The sequence below is a fragment of the Trypanosoma rangeli genome (genome assembly GCF_003719475.1).
Source record: "Trypanosoma rangeli strain AM80 chromosome Unknown Tra_15.4_contig_00016, whole genome shotgun sequence".
Taxonomy (NCBI): Eukaryota; Euglenozoa; class Kinetoplastea; order Trypanosomatida; family Trypanosomatidae; genus Trypanosoma; species Trypanosoma rangeli.
In genome coordinates, this window is record NW_021705760.1 from 43,723 (window position 1) to 59,743 (window position 16,021).

Here is a 16,021-nt window from a genome sequence, read left to right on the forward strand (position 1 = left end):
AGAAGAGGAAAAAAAAATTAATTAAATAACAGGAAACAAAAAAAGAAAAAAACTATGCCTATTCAATATCAATAATATGATATCTTCTGCCTCCACCTCTTGCGTTCCAAATGTCTCAAGGCGGACACTCTAAGAAATGCTTCGTATTTCCTTTTTTCCTCTTCTGACAAATATTGTCGAATGTACGGCGGTTTATTTTCAGATGGCATTGCATGCGGAACAACAGTAGGCTCCTTTCCAACAGAGGCAGCAACAACATAATCCAGTTTATTTGGCAACGTAGAGAGAGATCCTCTGTTAGTGTGTTCGTCATGTTCATCACTACTGCAGTGCGTAGCGACGGTTGTCATACTGCTGCAGTGCGTAGCGACGGTTGTCATACTGCTGCACTGGTATGCTAATGTGCTTGCTGCGCTACCATGCGATGGAATCCCACGAGAGGAATCATGGGATGAACGGCTCACTACCACTTTGTACAGTGAACTATTTAAGGAAGCTGTCTGCTTTCGCTCATTCACAGGTTGCCGCGGCACTAATTTCACCGACGATGAGACGCACAGCGGCGGAATTTGTGTGCTCAAAGCCTTTGGGGCGTTAGATTCTGATGCGCTTGACAAAACGTGTGAATTACCGTGCAAAAGCTTATTCAGTTCTCTGGAGAGCTCCTGCCGTTCAGCATTTTCCAATGGATCGCGGCTATAAAACCCACCAAAACCAATAAAATTAAGTGAATTGCTTTGATTGTTGATTGTTTGATTATGGCGGTCAACGTACGTCTTTACCGCAACGCAATCCGCCACTTCCTCCGCGTCCACCCAGAATTCCTCACCCTCAGCATCGCCTACCATGCGCACCAAAAGCTGATGGGGCCCATAAGGAGAATATTTCTCACCAAACACCACTTCAACCTCTCCAGACCTTTTTTCAACACGAACGACGTTTTCAGGCATCATTGTATCCCTAATACTTAGCATCCATCGGACATACTCTATAATTACCTCGTTTCGCCCCGCCATCTCACTAGACACAAGCAATTCTATTTCAGCGCTCCGTTGCATGTAAAGCAGTTCCTCTGCATCCGAAGGGTCAATCACATTAATGTCTGCATAATGGCGCGTTTTCTCTTTAATTTGCAGAGGACTCTGCAAAGCTGTTTCGTTTCCCTCCGAGTCACCGGTGCCCGGGAGCAGCGGAGCTGGCAAAGAACCTAACAGAGGTGCATCCGAAAAGGAAACATCCACAGTGATCTTCCCACCGTTGCCTGGCCCAAGAAGTGCGGCCTCCAGGCGTTCAAGCATGATGGAGGCCCCTTCCCACCCCATAATTCGTAGCAAGTCAAACATAGTCTGACCATTCTTGTTGACCGCGGCGGCATCTGCCCCATTGCGCAGAAGTTGCTCTATAATGTTTACATACCCACAAATGGCGGCACAATGAAGTGGAGTTGCCCCATTACAGTTTAACGCATTTACTTTAGCTCCAGCAATAATAAGATGGGTCACAGCAGGTAGGCTACCAAGTGAAGCAGCCCAGTGAAGTGCCGTGTTGCCACAGGAATCTCTCACGTTAACGTCCTCGGACAACTCAATCCAGTGAAGAAACAGTTCATTGTCATCATTTTTTATTGTATCCACCACTCGCCTCATTTTCTCATCATCGCTAATCTCACCTCCCACATGCCCATGCTTCCATACAATGACTTTCGAATGCACAGCCCCGTCGGAAGACATAAGCACCCTACAAATTTGACCACACGGACCCGACCCGACCCAACCCCACAACTTGGGGAAATAAAAGGACGAAAAGAAGAAATTAAATAATGCGAGCAAGAATAGGTACCTCCTACCAAGCCTTGCTTCATCGCAGGAGGACTACAGACCACAGCCAGAGGCATTCAAGGTAAGGAGGAACACACGCAGAAACACATAAAATGCACACACACGCACACCTTCCATGCAAACAACAGCAATGACAAACTAAACAAAAAAAAAACAAAAACAAAAAAAAACGCATATATGTATTCGTAATATTCCAGTTGCTCAGCATTTAGCCACCGCCGTCGCCTCTTCCCTCCTTCGCAGCCCAGAGCTTTTTCTTTTTCTTTTTGCTTAATTGTGTTGTCTCGCCTCTCCGGATATCAAAGCCTGGGCTTAACTTCCTGGAGGTACGCGAACGGTACGGTCGTGTAAGTCTCGAGCAGCCTTTTTAAGGGCAATGCATTTACCACTACCGATCCGCCTTGTCCGCTCAATCAACGTCTCTGAAACGATGATGAAACAGGGAAAACGGATGCCGTTGTAGCCCCTTCCTTGTACGCTCCTTGCGAGTCTCAGGCAAAGTCCAACCGTATGCTCTACCTAGGACGAATGTGGCCAAAACAGTGCGAATCGCACACCCTAGCGAGGACACGATTTCGTTCCCATCAGGCGCGGGAAGAGACATGTCTGTTGCATTCTCCCCGTATACAATATGAGTGATATAAACCACTTAATGGAAAGGTCGAAAATCCATCAGCAGGCTGGCTATTCGGCCAGTGACTCGGAAAAAAACTGCTGCAGCTTCTCGACAGCCACTGAGTGAGTACTGTGGACTACCAAAACTCCATATTTCCTGCAGACGTGAAACGTCAATGGAGACATAAAATCCCTCCCTGTATGCTCCGCACTACTTAGCCGGGGTCCCTGTAAAACATATCATGCCTTCATCAAGCACTAACATGCAATCGCCAAGCATATCAACATCGTCAGGGTTCCTTGACAAGAAGACGGTCGTGGTACCTTGCGGCGCCGAATGGATCGCCGCCCAAACATCTCTTTTCTTGAGCATAAGTTCAATAGATTCCGTGATGTCATCCAGTCGTAGGGGCGGAGGGTAACCAACGAGAGTCACTGCCAAATCCACATGTCGTTAAACCGTTGACTTAAGCACCTGCATGGCAACACGCATATAGGGCCAAATACCCAATGCACGTATATTAGGTAAAACAGCTGTTGATTGCAATCCATACCACGTCGAATCAAGCAAAGATCCCCCATAATATTGAGAAAAGAGTGCGCTGTGAGGTTGCCGTGCTGCAATATTAACGCCTCAGTAGCTCACCCAATAGCGAAGCTTACAGTGGGTTTAGGAATTACCTGTCGTGTGGTACGGCAGCCATGCAGAAATACATCACCAAGGGAAGGGAACACTCCGCCTAATAGACAACGCAAAAGGGTCGTTTTACCGCCCCCATTAATCTCAAGCACGACAAGGGCCTCACTCAGTAGGCTGAAGGTCACGTTTTGCAGGGCATACATATTATTGGTAGAGCTTCCAAAGCGTTGAGGCGCGACCATCTTCCATTGCAGACGTACTTTCCCTCTTCATTGCAATGGAAGCCTCCTCGTTTGCAAACAGTTGCGATAAATCCTCTCAGGGACGCAGTGACTCGTCGCCGCAAATGCCGCTGCAATCGCTGTGACATGGGCACAAGAGACAAACGACTTTGCGCACCAGATCATGGAGCAGCGGCTTCAACTTGTCTCGGAGGAACACATACGTACTCACCGCGTGAAATGTCTAGTACAGCATCAAGAACAAAAACCTGACAGGTTGCAGGTAAAACAACACGTCCAAGCCCTCATTGAAGAGTCTACACAAAAGATGGACAATCAACAACTCCACAAAGTTGCAGAGTGGAAAGCATCGCATCAAGACGGAAAACTGCCCATCCCACGCTTTTGCCGACTTGGTTAAGGGATTCTCCAGTAGGAAGCAAGAGACTTCGCGCATTCAGGCAATGCAGAAGCAACACCTCTGAGAAGCTGACAGACGTCGCCCCTCTTACACACAGTAGTGTTGGGAAGAGGACGCTTTGTAATAAACTTCAGTGCTGTGTGACACACCAGCGATATCTCCCCCCCGCATGTCTCCACCTCCCCTAGGCATTTCAAGAAGGATTCTGTAGTGTTGGCATCCTCACAAAGTGCCCCCACTTCAATGCAAAGTTGTTGAAAGGGCTGCCGCGAATTATATCATTGCGCAACCTTCCACTCACTGCTTTTCACGAGTCTGAATGCTATTTGTGCCCCATGCCTGTATGATCTGCATCCATTGGATCTACAAACATGTTCTCGAGTGGCGTCGTGCGCTCGTAGTGGAATGGTGAGGGAGGTAAAGCACATATTAAGCTCGTAATGAAGTGACAAGACACCGTTGTAAGCGTAGTTTGCGTAATCACCCCCCCCCCCCCTCCCAGGCCCTGCAAAAAAAAAAAAAGCCTCCACTGTTGCCCAAGTTTGCGGCGTCACACGGTCCAGGCGGACAAGCGCCCACTGTCCTTCGCCGTACCGCGAGTGTGGCCATCTCAGCAACGGCAGTGCCATCAACGCATTTTCAACGATGCACCTGTTGCTTTTCCTCGCCAGCAATATTGTACTGAAAAAGCACAGTGACGGAAGAGAATTTGATCTTCACGTTCAAGTCTTTGACGATCCTATCCGCCGTCTCTGCAAGCTCAGTGCCACCGCGTTCACCAATGGTAAACACCAGCTTGCCAAAAATACAAAATAAATTGAATGATGAAGTCGTCACATATAGTAGGTTTCATCCCTCGTTTTGCAATAGAAATACGGGCATCCTCCATCATGGATGCGCACCCGTCCAAAGTTGGAACCTTAAGGGTGGATGTAGCGTAGCGATTCGTGAGCAAGGCACGGGTCACCTTTCGCCGCAGCGCCCCACGACACGCCCAGCAGGATCGTCGCCGTGAGAGTAAGCTTCCGTGACATCGTGCAGCTCGTCCAACGTCAATACTTAATCTGAAAATAAGGATATCATATTCAGTGCGGCGTATTTGCCGCACCAGTGATTCACCATTGTCACATTTGTTTCCCACCCAAGGAAAATACGGTTTCATTTGGGATGCCTTGGCGGAGAGTCACCTCTGAAAGACCTAAGTGCTGAAACGACCCAATCCATTACAACGGGACTCAGCCCAATGACGTCGCCTAGGACAGGAACCAGAACAGCCGGCGCCAGCATCTCCACAGTCGTTTTACATGGACGGCGCACCTGCTCAAGGTACTCCTTCCTCAGCAGGGCCGCCCACTCTCTTCTAGGCCGCAGGAATCGTAGAGTTAAGTCTCCCGAGTCACTACACGAACGAAAGCATCCAACATTTCATTCTCGCCAAAAGCATGAGTACCCCTCAAGTGGAAACAATAACAACAAAACAACAATAATAAAGCTCCAAGGCAAATAAGGAGAAAAACGTCTATAATTTTGAACAAACAAACAAAAGAGTTGGATAAACAAGAGAGAGAGAGAGAGAGAGCGTACAGCTCGGGTGACATTCTTGTAGCCCCGCAAAAGACAACACGTTCATACCAGTTAAGCTATAGAAAAAAAAAAAGTCACACAGATGATAGAAGGAACAAAAAAAAAAGGCGTATGCAGTTAGGCAATCATTCCACACACAGTCACAAGCATGACGCAGCTGGGATACACCCAGCGCATCAATAATGGCATACCCCCAGTGAAGGCGTAGAGGCCGGCGTAGCACACCGAGAGAAATACAGGCCAATATTCATGCAACAGTGTAAGAACACCACACTTTTCCTTCTGCTTCTCATGTCCTCGTTGACGCTGTTGAGAGAGGCGCTTTTCCACCTCCATTGATTTCCAACGCTGCTCCTCTGCGATTGCTTCCGGACTCAAAAGGCAGGCATCGTCAGGTTCCCCCAAACCCCACCAGAGCTCTTGATCGGATGCTGAACTCACGTCGTCGTCCGACGTGGTACCGGCTTCACTGCAGTCGTCCTCATGAATCTCATGCTTGCTCGGTTGCAATGGAAAGAGGCGGAGGATTGCCCCGCATGTAACAAATAAAATCATCATCGTCGTAAGCACGGACACAAGTGCTACCCATTGGCAGTACTCCCATTCCTTGTTGCTCATGTGTCCGTTTCCTTCGATGCCGCACTGTGTGGCACCTGGAGCCTCATTGACACTGTAGGGAGCAATGGACGAGGTAAAAGACGCCATGGGAAGCTGCCAATCCGCACAGGTACCATGCAGTTCCTTCGATTGCAGCAGGCATAAAATTGAAAGGCGGAGTTGGTTCACCCAGTTGCCGAATCTCCCATCGGGAAGCTGCAGCATGTGTCGCCGCCACAGCACTCGCGATGGAAGAAATATATAGGAGGCCATACGATGAACCATGTCAAATAGGGGCCAAGACGCTACACAAAAATAAAGCTGACGTACCCACCACAAAGGTAAAAATGACGTCTCTTTCTCACCAGCCGTGGGCGCCCTTGTGCCACGCCCGACGGGCCGCGCCACACCAAATACAACGAAAGAAACTCCCAATACTAACGTCCACGCTGCCAAAACTGCAATGGAAGGATACGGCCCTGCATCGGTAAAGAAAATTGGAATATCTGTGAACGGCATTACCCCATTCCCTACAACAACAACAACAAAAAAAAATGACAATGACAATGATAAGGGTTACGACGCACGCTGAAGGTGTACAACAAAAAGAAGTAGCAATCCGAGAAAAGAAAAGCAAAGCTTGCAAGCAAATATATATATAACTACCAAAGCGTTTCACAACGATAGCGATAAACTACTGAGTTGACTCCTCCTCCTCCTCATCCTCCTCCTCCCACAATTCCTCTTACCTCATCGCTGCGTTGCAAAGGATGCAGCTACAATGTGTTTCGCTAAAGCTGCCCAGAATGGCTTGCCGTGTGTACAAACAGGGCACGCTAGGAAAACAAAAACGAAGCAGCTCATCAAGAGTGACACGACCCTTTTGACGTACATGAAACCTCTCAATCTCAAGAAGTAGCGGTACGTTCAGGCGTATCCGGTTAGCAAGAATCCACACAGAAGCTCCTTTGAGAAATCCCGGACGCATATCCGTCTCAATGGCGCTCCTAGAGGATGAGGTGCATTCCACGGTGGAAAGAGCAGAACAAGTTGGATGCATGGCACCCCGCGTACGTTCATTGCTCATATAAGCGGCACACAACTGAACGCGATACGCGGCCTCAGCCTGAACAAACTCTTCAATCAACAAGTATTTTCCAGAGTCCGTGGACAAATGCGCATAGCGGTTAAAATCAACCCGTATAGCGTCCAAAATATCGTTCGCAACCTCCTCCATCTCATACTGCTCCAATACCACACGCAAAACATTCGGATACCACACCACTAAGACATCAACAAAGTGCGGTGGGTCATGCAACTGACAGGCAGCAGAATAGTTGGCGGCAGTAAACTTCTCCCCACCAATGCGATACCCCGCAGTCTCAAGCTCTCGAAGGTGTAACGCTGGCCGATGACCCTCCATCCCAGTTGCAGGGGATGCATCACCACAGATGTGATAATAACCCATGCCGTCTGCATTATCAATGCCGTTAAGAAACCCCCTGAGACGAAAGAGATCAAACGGTGAGATAAACTCCTGCAACATGCGAGCAATATCATGTGGCAAGACCCGGGGATACCAGGCACAGATAATATCAAATAACTCTACACTTTCCTTGCCATCCGAATCAAACTTGCGTAGCATGTCCATATTGCTTTCAGGCCACAAAGCACGGAGCTCCTTCATTGAAAGGAATCCACGCCCCACTACATCCAAGGACTCAAAACCTAACTTCAACTGCATAAAGTGCTCAAAAGAGAGATCCTGCGTCCCCTGTTGTACAGTCCAATTGATAAGATCAGCAGGTAATAAATACCCTGTTGTTCGAAATGGAATAGATGAAACTGGTTTCTTTGTACGAAGAGCCTTGGGTATTAACCGTGGAATGCTGACAAGTTTGTCGTCACGCCACTGTGTTTCATACTGAATCTCCTTTCCGTTTACTGTCTGAGTTGTCACACCACGTCCGTGTCGCCTGCCTTGCTCAAATGAACAATCAAAAGTATCCCCATTTGCATAAAAAATAACTCCTCTCCCGTGGCGTTTGCCATTTTGCCACCCACCTTCGTAACGGTAAGCATTTTGTTTGGGGTTGTACATCACAACACCTTCCCCTTGTGGAAGGCCATTCGCATAGTGTGTATCAATGACCGCTCGACATGCAAACACTTCACAGCCGTTTCCCTCTTGTACATCGTCACACCATTCGCCTGTGTATTTGTATCCTTTGAAGCTTGCAATACAACCCGTGCCCTGACGCTTACCGCGGTGCCACTTCCCCTCATAATAAACACCATTGGGGTAACAAAATAGGCCGTACCCTTGCCGCACAGCACTACGAGGATCTGTTCGATCCTCCATCTCTCTAATCCGCCTCAGCTGACCCTCGTAGATGTACTCACTAAATCCACGTGCGTATGGTGTGTTGGAAAACAACTGGGCCTCCTTCAGGGTCAGTGGGCTCTTTTCCCCACGAGATAGCCGAAACGTATTTTTCTTATCATGTGGCAGAGCCTTGGCGGGGGCAATCCACACTAATGTACCCTCCTGCAAGTTGTCCTTTTTAAAGGTGTGATGTCGTTCATGTCGGGTGGTCTCGCCTGCCAAAGTCTCCATATCTAGTTGGCGTCTCACGCGCTGAATGACGCTCCCACAACAAAATGCCATAACGACCGACCAAGACTACCCCCTTCTTTGTTCAAATTCCCCCGTTCTGCACTTCACCACAGATAAAACAACAACAACGGTAGGTGAAGGAGAAGCTGAATGAAACTGTGTATATATACGTCTGAGATAGATAGATGAGGAGTAAATAATTACGACGATGGTATCCACTCTAAACACACATGATGTGAGAAGAAATATGGAGAGAGAATACAATCCCGAGCTCTCATTCAGATACGTAGATGGGCTCAAGGCTCGTTACAATCATAGGAAAAACAAGGAATACGGCCTATTTTAAAGTTAAACACTTGACTCAACTGGCACACAAACGCACCACCACCATTCCACATACCAGCAGGATGGGATTAAATGTGTGCGTGTGTGTGTGTTACGAGGGGGGGGGGGGGGGTAAAATTAACCATAATAAAAAAGAAAGCATGTCCCTACGCAACAACTCTTATGAGCGGAAGAAGCGTTTCCTCCAAAAAGGTACGAAGTGCCTCCTTGTCGCATTTTGAAATGTCAACATTCCCCTTTGAGACTACAACGGGAGGCATCCCGCTATGCTCACGGACAAGCCATAACAACTCGCTCCACGTGAGAGAAGACATCCCAAACGAACCAACAACTTTCCATGCCTCACCCGCATTATTTTTCCTTTCAGCCCCCATTAACTCATCCTTGTTGTTTTTGTCCAAATTCAACCCTTCAGAATAAAAACAAACCTTTGTCAGTAAAAACGTCTCCAACTTCTTCACATTCTTTACCTTCTTGGCATCTAAAAACGTACACTCTTCGCGCAGCGCTCGCAGAAACGGAACCGACGAGTAACACTCAGGTGGCTGCCCTAACGCAACGCACGCCTTGACAGACCCCAATTGAGGTGTAAGGTCCCGATGGACCCACCTGAGTGCTAGTTTATGCAACTCCTCATCACTTGCAGCTCGCGAAGTTTCATGGATAAAAAAAGTAACAAACCCAAACTTTCGTTCGAGTCGTTCTTTAAACATTTGAATTTGGTGCGGAACAATACGACACCCCACGGCCTCCAGCTCCTTCACCGTGTCGCTCTCTGGTCTTGGCACCACCATTGGCGCCAACTCTGACAACGCCAGATTCATCGGGACATCAGAAATCACACAGTGAATGTAATGGACGGCCGTTTCGGCATCAAAGTTTAAAGACTCAAGCGCGGCCATTGTTAACCTGCTAATATATAATATATATATTATATATATTACTTGGAGAAGAAAGAAAAAATAATAATAATAAAGAAATAACTTTATATAACGTAATTGTAGCGTCAAGAAGACTTGATATGCCTGTGGGCATAACATCAGAGAGGCGATGTGAAAATAAATCAACATCACCCGCCTAATGATGTACAATGAGTGCAGATGCGCATACCTGCCACAGAAGGAAATCCATTCAAAGCCACATATACATGCACAGACGTTAAAGGTGGATATGTTCTCTTTCAGGTTATTCCGCCTCTTCAACTATTCCACAAACACAAATACCTCACCTCACCGCTCATCGGTTCTCTCGCTGGTTTAAACCCCCAGAGTCAAGCAACTCCAATTCGCAAATGCACCTTATTTCTAGTACCCCACCCCATCACCATCGCCGCTTACGCCGGGTAGCGCACCACGCGTTGACAACATTCACCGTGGTTTTTATGCCTGTGACATCGATACCGCGTCCCTTCATGTCCTCGTAGAGCTCCATTACCACGGCGTTTGAATCACGACCTTGCGGTGGATGGTGCTTTGCAACATCCAGCAATACTTGATATAATCGCTGCGTCCCCTTGACACACCGCTCCATCGCCTCATCGTAGAGTGCCCACAGAGTCTGCCACTCTTGCCGGTATTTGCAGTGAGAAACCAATACCTCGTACGTGCGCCCATTGGGAATAACCCGCCAGCGCGGCGGCAGAAGCCTCACCTCATTCTCATCGTCCATGATATTCTTTTTAGTGGTGTCTTCTACGGGAGCAGGTGCGGAAGCGGCGGTGTTTGCTAACGACAACGGCGCCCCACGAAATTCAAGAAGCAACTCCTGAAACTTTTTATCGGCTGCTTCATCTCCACGAGCAAGTTGAAGCATTTCATTGTAAACATCGGCTGTACGTTCGTTCTCAGGACATGCCTCAAACCATTGAAAGGCCCGTACAAACCGTTGCCTTCGGTGGGCATCGTACTCTTCCTTTGTGGTACTGACGGCATCCGTCTCGTCTTGAGCCGTCAAGCGATAATGTGATTGCCGTAGAGCGGCAATAAGTGCTGCAAAAACTTGTCCATCACGTGGTACCTGTAATTTATCCATCATCTGTAATACTCGCTCTGTCGATTCCTCCGAATGGCATCGCCGCAACAAACCACTAAAGTCCCCCACTTTAAGTCCCTCACCATTTAACAAATCCACCTCGCCCTTATCCTCGCCCCCTTTCTTGCCATGTTTAACAAATTCGGCGAGATGTGCCACACGGGTAAGCTGTTTATTGCGTCCATCCAAGGAAAATCCCTTCCTTTTCGCCCATTCTTCAAATTCAAGTAAAAATGTTGTGCGAAAGGCTTTTAGTCGTTCCTCCGTATTTGCATGGTCCTCCTTAAGAGGAGAAACAATGTCTGGTAAGGTCGTCTTTCTAACAAGTGTCATGCATTGATTTAACGTATGAGCGTTCATGTGAAACTCAACAAACCCAATACGCTTCATCACATCCCACACTCGCTCAGCCTCTGTTACACGATGTTTACTAAGCAACAACTTCAGTAGCAGATAGAAATGACCCCCATTCCACCGCAGTACCCCGGGGTACCTGGAGGAGCTGTTAGCAGGAAAGCCTGGGGGTGTCGTGGCGTTAATGCGCCGCAGCGCCTCGAAGATATCCCTCGCTCCACTTGTAGCACCTGCAGCAACAGGCACGGAGGTTTGTACCGCTTTACAGCTTGTCTCTACAGCTGTTTCAAACATGTGGACAGCTTTTACCCAGTTTCCGGATAATAGACAGTCACGCAAGGCATCCATGAGTCCGTAACGAGCCCCTTCAGCCTTGCGTTGTTCCCGCAGCACGGCGAATGAGTTTGTAGTGTGAGCCCCCCTGGCATTCACGATTCCACAAACCATCTGACTGTCCATCGGTTTCGAAGATCCAACACCACCAAAATCGGCAGTCGCTGCAGCAGAGGGGTTGATAGCCGCATCGCTTGGCGCCGGAGACGATGATGCGGCGCTGGAAGAAACGTCCTTCTCCCAGCTAGAAATCACTTCACTCGTATGCAGTGCGTCTCCCACTAACGTCTCTTTTCGCATGCGCTCCTTCGCCAAGGCCGCTCGTGTGGCCTTCACCATCGCGTCAAAGTCCATCTCATGAAGGTTAAGGGCAAGATCTAACTTGATCTGGTCAACACCAAAAGACTCCGCTTTTTTTTTCGGACTCCTCCGCGGGGACTGCAGACTGTCCTTGCCACTTGATGCAGTGGAGCATCGCCGCATCCCAACGCTCAGAGCAAACCTGCAAGACGGCCCCGCAAAGCAACGCCGCATATGAGCCTCAACTCCGATGAGCCGGTGTTTCCCCTTCAGTGTTTATATTATCCTCTTTTTTCCGCTTTTTGTTACCTACACCTTCTCGGGCTACTGTCTATGAGTGTGCGTGGTGATAGCGCGGCGCAGAGACAGTTGGCGTTGCAGCCGGAACTAAGGTGGGAGATGTGCGTAAGACAAAAAATAAAAATAATAAAATAATAAATAAAAGAAAAGAGTAGCTTCTCTCAGGGGCAAAAAGAAGCAGAGTCACAAGTAATTCACAACAACAGAGACAAGATGGCGCGCTCCAACGGAGCACCGTTGCAAACGAATGCACAGTCACTGCTCTTCTCTACGGGACATCCTTCCGGTGTAGCTATGCGTGGGTGCCAAGCTTCTGCGATGCGTCTTTGTCGTCTTAGCTGCAGTGTTTTCGTTCCCACCCACGGCGCAAAGGTAACGCGACCTTGCGCTACTCGCACGCCGCGCAGGCACTACAAAGAAAAAAAGGTGGGTGAGGGGGGAGGAGGGATACAAACGGGTAAAATTGTAAATACACAATAAATAAAATCTAATCATTTTTTATTTTTATCTTTCGTTGTCGTTTTATTATTTATTGTTGAACTTTTTTTCTAAATCATCTCTAATCAAAGTACAGTGATATACACATGTGTGGTATCTAGAAAAAGATAAACAAAAAAAACAAAAAACAAAAAAAAAACAGGAACCCGACAAGGGGGTGGTGTGTGTTCGGAGGAAGTAGTGAGTTATTTACGTCGATTCTGCTTTCCTGATGAACGACGTCGACGGCGGGAAATCTGTTCGCGGCCTTTTCGCGACATTGTCTTCTTCAGCGACGCACACTTAGCGGATGTCTTCTTTGTGTGACCGGACTGCAACTGTGACGGGCGCCAAGCAGCTTTCTCTTGTACCGCCTCCGTTGCCCTCCGCAAAGCTGATGTGACTGCAGACTTTGCTTCCGGCGTTGACTCCGCAGGCGGCGAGACGATCTCTTGATCAGGAAGGCCTTGCCGCTTCATATGGGCCTCCGACTCCACCGCCACGGTCAATGCCGCAGTTTTTCTCGCAGCTCGATTTGACTTCTTTGCATCTTTTCTTCGCTCCTTCTTCGCACTTTGCCTCGTGACCTCGCGCAGGTACCGCTCCCAGTAGGTGTAGTCGTAGTAATGCCTACGTGGTCGTGTGACCACACGCTGTGAAATGGATGAAGTGTCTGTTAACGCTTCAGAAATCTGACCACTTCCACGGTGCAGCGACGGGGTTTGTTTGGCTGCCTCTGTAGCAACGAGGTGCTCCACTTCCTTCCGAGCATCTGGCGAGCAACACTCCATCAGTTGCTCCACCATTGACTTTCGGCTGCCAGTGGAGCGTGAGCGACAGCGTGCAGATGGCCACGACGGGGTTGCTTCCAGCGCACGTTCGTCAACCGGATAACGTTTCTCATACTGAGACTCATCTTCAGGGCCCCCCTTGTTGAATTTGAAGGTCTCCGCCTGGGGAGTGAGGGTAGACAGTTTACTGCGATCCTCGCTCGGGCTGTGTGAGAGTGTTACAGAAACTTTTGTCTGTGAAGAAGGCATGGGAGTCCGAACCTGTGAAAGTAGTGTTACCGGTCGTGGAAGCGGAGAACGGTCAAAACATAACAACGCCGTGGTATTTGTTCGTGAGGTCATTGGGCTGTGAACATCAGGCACACTCAGCTGCTGCTTTGGTAAGGGAGAGTATCTTTTTGGCTGCTCCGACAGCGGTGGGGTGTGCGGTTCCTGAATACGTGGCGTATGCACCAGAGGCAGTTCACCCGTTACCAAGACCAAACTACCACGCCCTTCCTCGCGCCGGCAGTCATCACGACGACGTGGAGCACGTGGGAAACTGAGGGGAACCGCCATCTCTTGGCGCGTTGCCTCCAGTAGCCGATACGCCTCCGGGAGCTCCATTTCAGGCGTGGAGAGGGCATTGATACAAGCGTAAAACGGCTGAGAAAAGGCTTCACTCTCTTGCTGCAGTGGGAGAGCAGGCGGTGCAACTTCCTCTGCCGTAAGTTTCTCAAGAGAAACCGCTTTTTTTTCTTCCCTCTGAGAGGCATCGTAGCTGTCAAAGGTCAGCTTACGAACCTCACTTGCTTCCAAATTTCGTTCGGGAGACTCCGTTGTGGTAGAGCTGCATTCGTACGCGTAAGAACTTTGTGCCGATAACGTGACTGGTTCCTTCGCGACTGCCACATCCATGTTAATTACCACCAAAGCAGCCACGGCATACGAGGCAGGCTGAACATTTTCTTCTTGAGTGGGGACCCAAAGGTCTGGGGCAGTAGCAGTAGCAACATTTTCACACGACTGCCTCCTCGTTTCCTCCTCCTTCTTCTCTTCCTCCTCTTCATTTCCCCCCACATTGGAAGCAACAGGAGTGGCTGAAGTACTTCCAAGAGCCATCTCCTCTTCTAGCGAGTGGTGCGACATGGGCATCTCATCTGGCAAGAAACAGCCGAGACCACCTCCGATTCTGCGGAGCAGCCACGTGCATTTGTGGAAGATTTATCGTTTTTCATTTCATCCTCCGTCGCTCGCAGATCGTCCCCCTCCGTAGGGTGAGAAACGTGTTGGAGATTAGGTGGCGTGAGAACAACGTGAATCGCGGTGTCACTAGTGCGGTGCTGCGGCGTACGAGGCAGACGAAACTCACTCACGCGAAAAGTAATGGGCTCCTCTTCCTCAGCTGCCTCCGGTGAAAGCACCTTCCCCACTTTTCCATTCTCAAAATTCTCAGTCTGTGGGGATGCAACAGGACTGATTGAAAACACCACCTCCTCCGTCTTGTCAAGTTGTACCATGGGAGGGGTGAAACACAGCATCGTGTTTCCGTTTACCTCCGTCTTCGTTGTGAGAAAAGGCATTGGTGGAGGCGTACATGAGGCAGACCGCCTTAGTGGTGAAACAATTCTCTTTGACGGTGACCCGCCGCACATAAACGGTGCCCTTCGTTCTTCCATTGTTGCGTCATTTGTTCGTGGGTGCGATATCCGCGCCAGTTTTGCACTCTTTCCTGACTGTGATGAAGAACGTGAGCGCTTCCGTTGTGGATGTGCCGAATGTATTGCCTCTCTTTGCGCCGCGGGAACTGGAGACGTCACACGTGAGGCAGTTGCAGAGACGCCGCGGTACGACATGGAACGTGGGAATGACCGCCCCCGCGTCCTCAGCTTTGCACCCGGCGGAAGCGGCAAACGACGGCTACGCTCGCGGCTCAGCGGGCGTGAACGTGGCTCGGAGTTCACCATTGGTGCAGAGCGAGATGATTTCTTCACGGCGTCAGTGTCGGGGAGGAGGAGTTGCGGTGCTGGAGAGATGCTCTTGCCGCTCTTGTTGTTGCTCATTGGCAGTGATCTGGTGATGCCAAAGTGCATCGCAGGCGGCTTCGTAGACTCCCTACGCATCAACTCCAGGCGCCGTCGCATGCTTTCTTCTCTGTGGAGATGCTGGGATTGCGTCGTCGTGAGGAAACGCCGCGGCGGCTGATTCTCGGGCATCGTCAGCCGCCACGACAAAAGCCAAAGACAGACACGTGCGTCTCTTCGCGTATATTCCCAAGGGCAAAACCAATAAAGAAAGAAAATAAAAATAACCCGTAAAAAAAAAAAAAAGGTGAATGAGCGGGGGAGAAGGTGTATGTGTATGCATGTGTCTGTGTGTGTGGGTGGGGGGGGGGAGTTGTGTTGTGAGAGACACAACGCACCCACACAGCAACCAGAGCGCCCTTGTGAACAGAAGCCCCCAACCGACACAAACGACGGTAGGCAGACGTCGTTCAAGAAAATAATGATAACAAATAAATAAAATTTTTAAAAAGGAGAAAAAAACGGAAATTGTTTTTGTTTTTAAATAAGCAAGT

General features: G+C 49.1%; 9 protein-coding genes and 1 pseudogene across 9 annotated transcripts, besides 12 other annotated features; 1 reads left to right on the plus strand and 9 right to left on the minus strand.

Annotated features, from left to right (window-relative positions):
• Nucleotides 1-68: 68 nt before the first annotated feature.
• Nucleotides 69-1,730, minus strand: TraAM80_00854 (LmrCD-specific DARPin; the record flags this gene model as incomplete). The annotated part of the gene is made up of 1 exon (XM_029377918.1): nucleotides 69-1,730. One exon carries the CDS (start codon nucleotides 1,728-1,730, stop codon nucleotides 69-71), a length of 1,662 nt encoding a protein of 553 aa, XP_029242237.1.
• A 179-nt stretch (nucleotides 1,731-1,909) lies between these two features.
• Nucleotides 1,910-1,948: a microsatellite.
• A 9-nt stretch (nucleotides 1,949-1,957) lies between these two features.
• Nucleotides 1,958-2,008: a microsatellite.
• Nucleotides 2,009-2,158: 150 nt separating this feature from the next.
• TraAM80_00855 (hypothetical protein) lies at nucleotides 2,159-3,753 on the minus strand (annotated as a pseudogene).
• A 757-nt stretch (nucleotides 3,754-4,510) lies between these two features.
• Nucleotides 4,511-4,897, minus strand: TraAM80_00856 (uncharacterized protein; the record flags this gene model as incomplete). Its single annotated transcript, XM_029377919.1, has 1 exon — nucleotides 4,511-4,897. The coding sequence occupies one exon, from the start codon at nucleotides 4,895-4,897 to the stop codon at nucleotides 4,511-4,513; it is 387 nt and encodes a 128-aa protein (XP_029242238.1).
• Nucleotides 4,898-5,197: 300 nt separating this feature from the next.
• Nucleotides 5,198-5,225: a microsatellite.
• A 69-nt stretch (nucleotides 5,226-5,294) lies between these two features.
• Nucleotides 5,295-5,314: a microsatellite.
• A 122-nt stretch (nucleotides 5,315-5,436) lies between these two features.
• TraAM80_00857 (uncharacterized protein) lies at nucleotides 5,437-6,435 on the minus strand (the record flags this gene model as incomplete). The annotated part of the gene is made up of 1 exon (XM_029377920.1): nucleotides 5,437-6,435. One exon carries the CDS (start codon nucleotides 6,433-6,435, stop codon nucleotides 5,437-5,439), a length of 999 nt encoding a protein of 332 aa, XP_029242239.1.
• Nucleotides 6,436-6,448: 13 nt separating this feature from the next.
• Nucleotides 6,449-6,483: a microsatellite.
• Nucleotides 6,484-6,622: 139 nt separating this feature from the next.
• Nucleotides 6,623-6,650: a microsatellite.
• An 11-nt stretch (nucleotides 6,651-6,661) lies between these two features.
• Nucleotides 6,662-8,584, minus strand: TraAM80_00858 (putative phosphatidylinositol-4-phosphate 5-kinase; the record flags this gene model as incomplete). The annotated part of the gene is made up of 1 exon (XM_029377921.1): nucleotides 6,662-8,584. The coding sequence occupies one exon, from the start codon at nucleotides 8,582-8,584 to the stop codon at nucleotides 6,662-6,664; it is 1,923 nt and encodes a 640-aa protein (XP_029242240.1).
• A 367-nt stretch (nucleotides 8,585-8,951) lies between these two features.
• Nucleotides 8,952-8,970: a microsatellite.
• Nucleotides 8,971-9,024: 54 nt separating this feature from the next.
• TraAM80_00859 (uncharacterized protein) lies at nucleotides 9,025-9,780 on the minus strand (the record flags this gene model as incomplete). Its single annotated transcript, XM_029377922.1, has 1 exon — nucleotides 9,025-9,780. The coding sequence occupies one exon, from the start codon at nucleotides 9,778-9,780 to the stop codon at nucleotides 9,025-9,027; it is 756 nt and encodes a 251-aa protein (XP_029242241.1).
• Nucleotides 9,781-9,793: 13 nt separating this feature from the next.
• Nucleotides 9,794-9,819: a microsatellite.
• A 379-nt stretch (nucleotides 9,820-10,198) lies between these two features.
• TraAM80_00860 (polyadenylation/uridylation factor 2) lies at nucleotides 10,199-12,130 on the minus strand (the record flags this gene model as incomplete). Its single annotated transcript, XM_029377923.1, has 1 exon — nucleotides 10,199-12,130. One exon carries the CDS (start codon nucleotides 12,128-12,130, stop codon nucleotides 10,199-10,201), a length of 1,932 nt encoding a protein of 643 aa, XP_029242242.1.
• Nucleotides 12,131-12,308: 178 nt separating this feature from the next.
• Nucleotides 12,309-12,345: a sequence feature (A-rich).
• A 344-nt stretch (nucleotides 12,346-12,689) lies between these two features.
• Nucleotides 12,690-12,744: a microsatellite.
• Nucleotides 12,745-12,795: 51 nt separating this feature from the next.
• Nucleotides 12,796-12,833: a microsatellite.
• A 46-nt stretch (nucleotides 12,834-12,879) lies between these two features.
• On the minus strand, nucleotides 12,880-14,565 carry TraAM80_00861 (uncharacterized protein; the record flags this gene model as incomplete). The annotated part of the gene is made up of 1 exon (XM_029377924.1): nucleotides 12,880-14,565. One exon carries the CDS (start codon nucleotides 14,563-14,565, stop codon nucleotides 12,880-12,882), a length of 1,686 nt encoding a protein of 561 aa, XP_029242243.1.
• An 8-nt stretch (nucleotides 14,566-14,573) lies between these two features.
• On the minus strand, nucleotides 14,574-14,963 carry TraAM80_00862 (uncharacterized protein; the record flags this gene model as incomplete). The annotated part of the gene is made up of 1 exon (XM_029377925.1): nucleotides 14,574-14,963. The coding sequence occupies one exon, from the start codon at nucleotides 14,961-14,963 to the stop codon at nucleotides 14,574-14,576; it is 390 nt and encodes a 129-aa protein (XP_029242244.1).
• On the plus strand, nucleotides 14,962-15,648 carry TraAM80_00863 (uncharacterized protein; the record flags this gene model as incomplete). The annotated part of the gene is made up of 1 exon (XM_029377926.1): nucleotides 14,962-15,648. The coding sequence occupies one exon, from the start codon at nucleotides 14,962-14,964 to the stop codon at nucleotides 15,646-15,648; it is 687 nt and encodes a 228-aa protein (XP_029242245.1).
• A 146-nt stretch (nucleotides 15,649-15,794) lies between these two features.
• Nucleotides 15,795-15,850: a microsatellite.
• The last annotated feature ends 171 nt before the right edge of the window (nucleotides 15,851-16,021 follow it).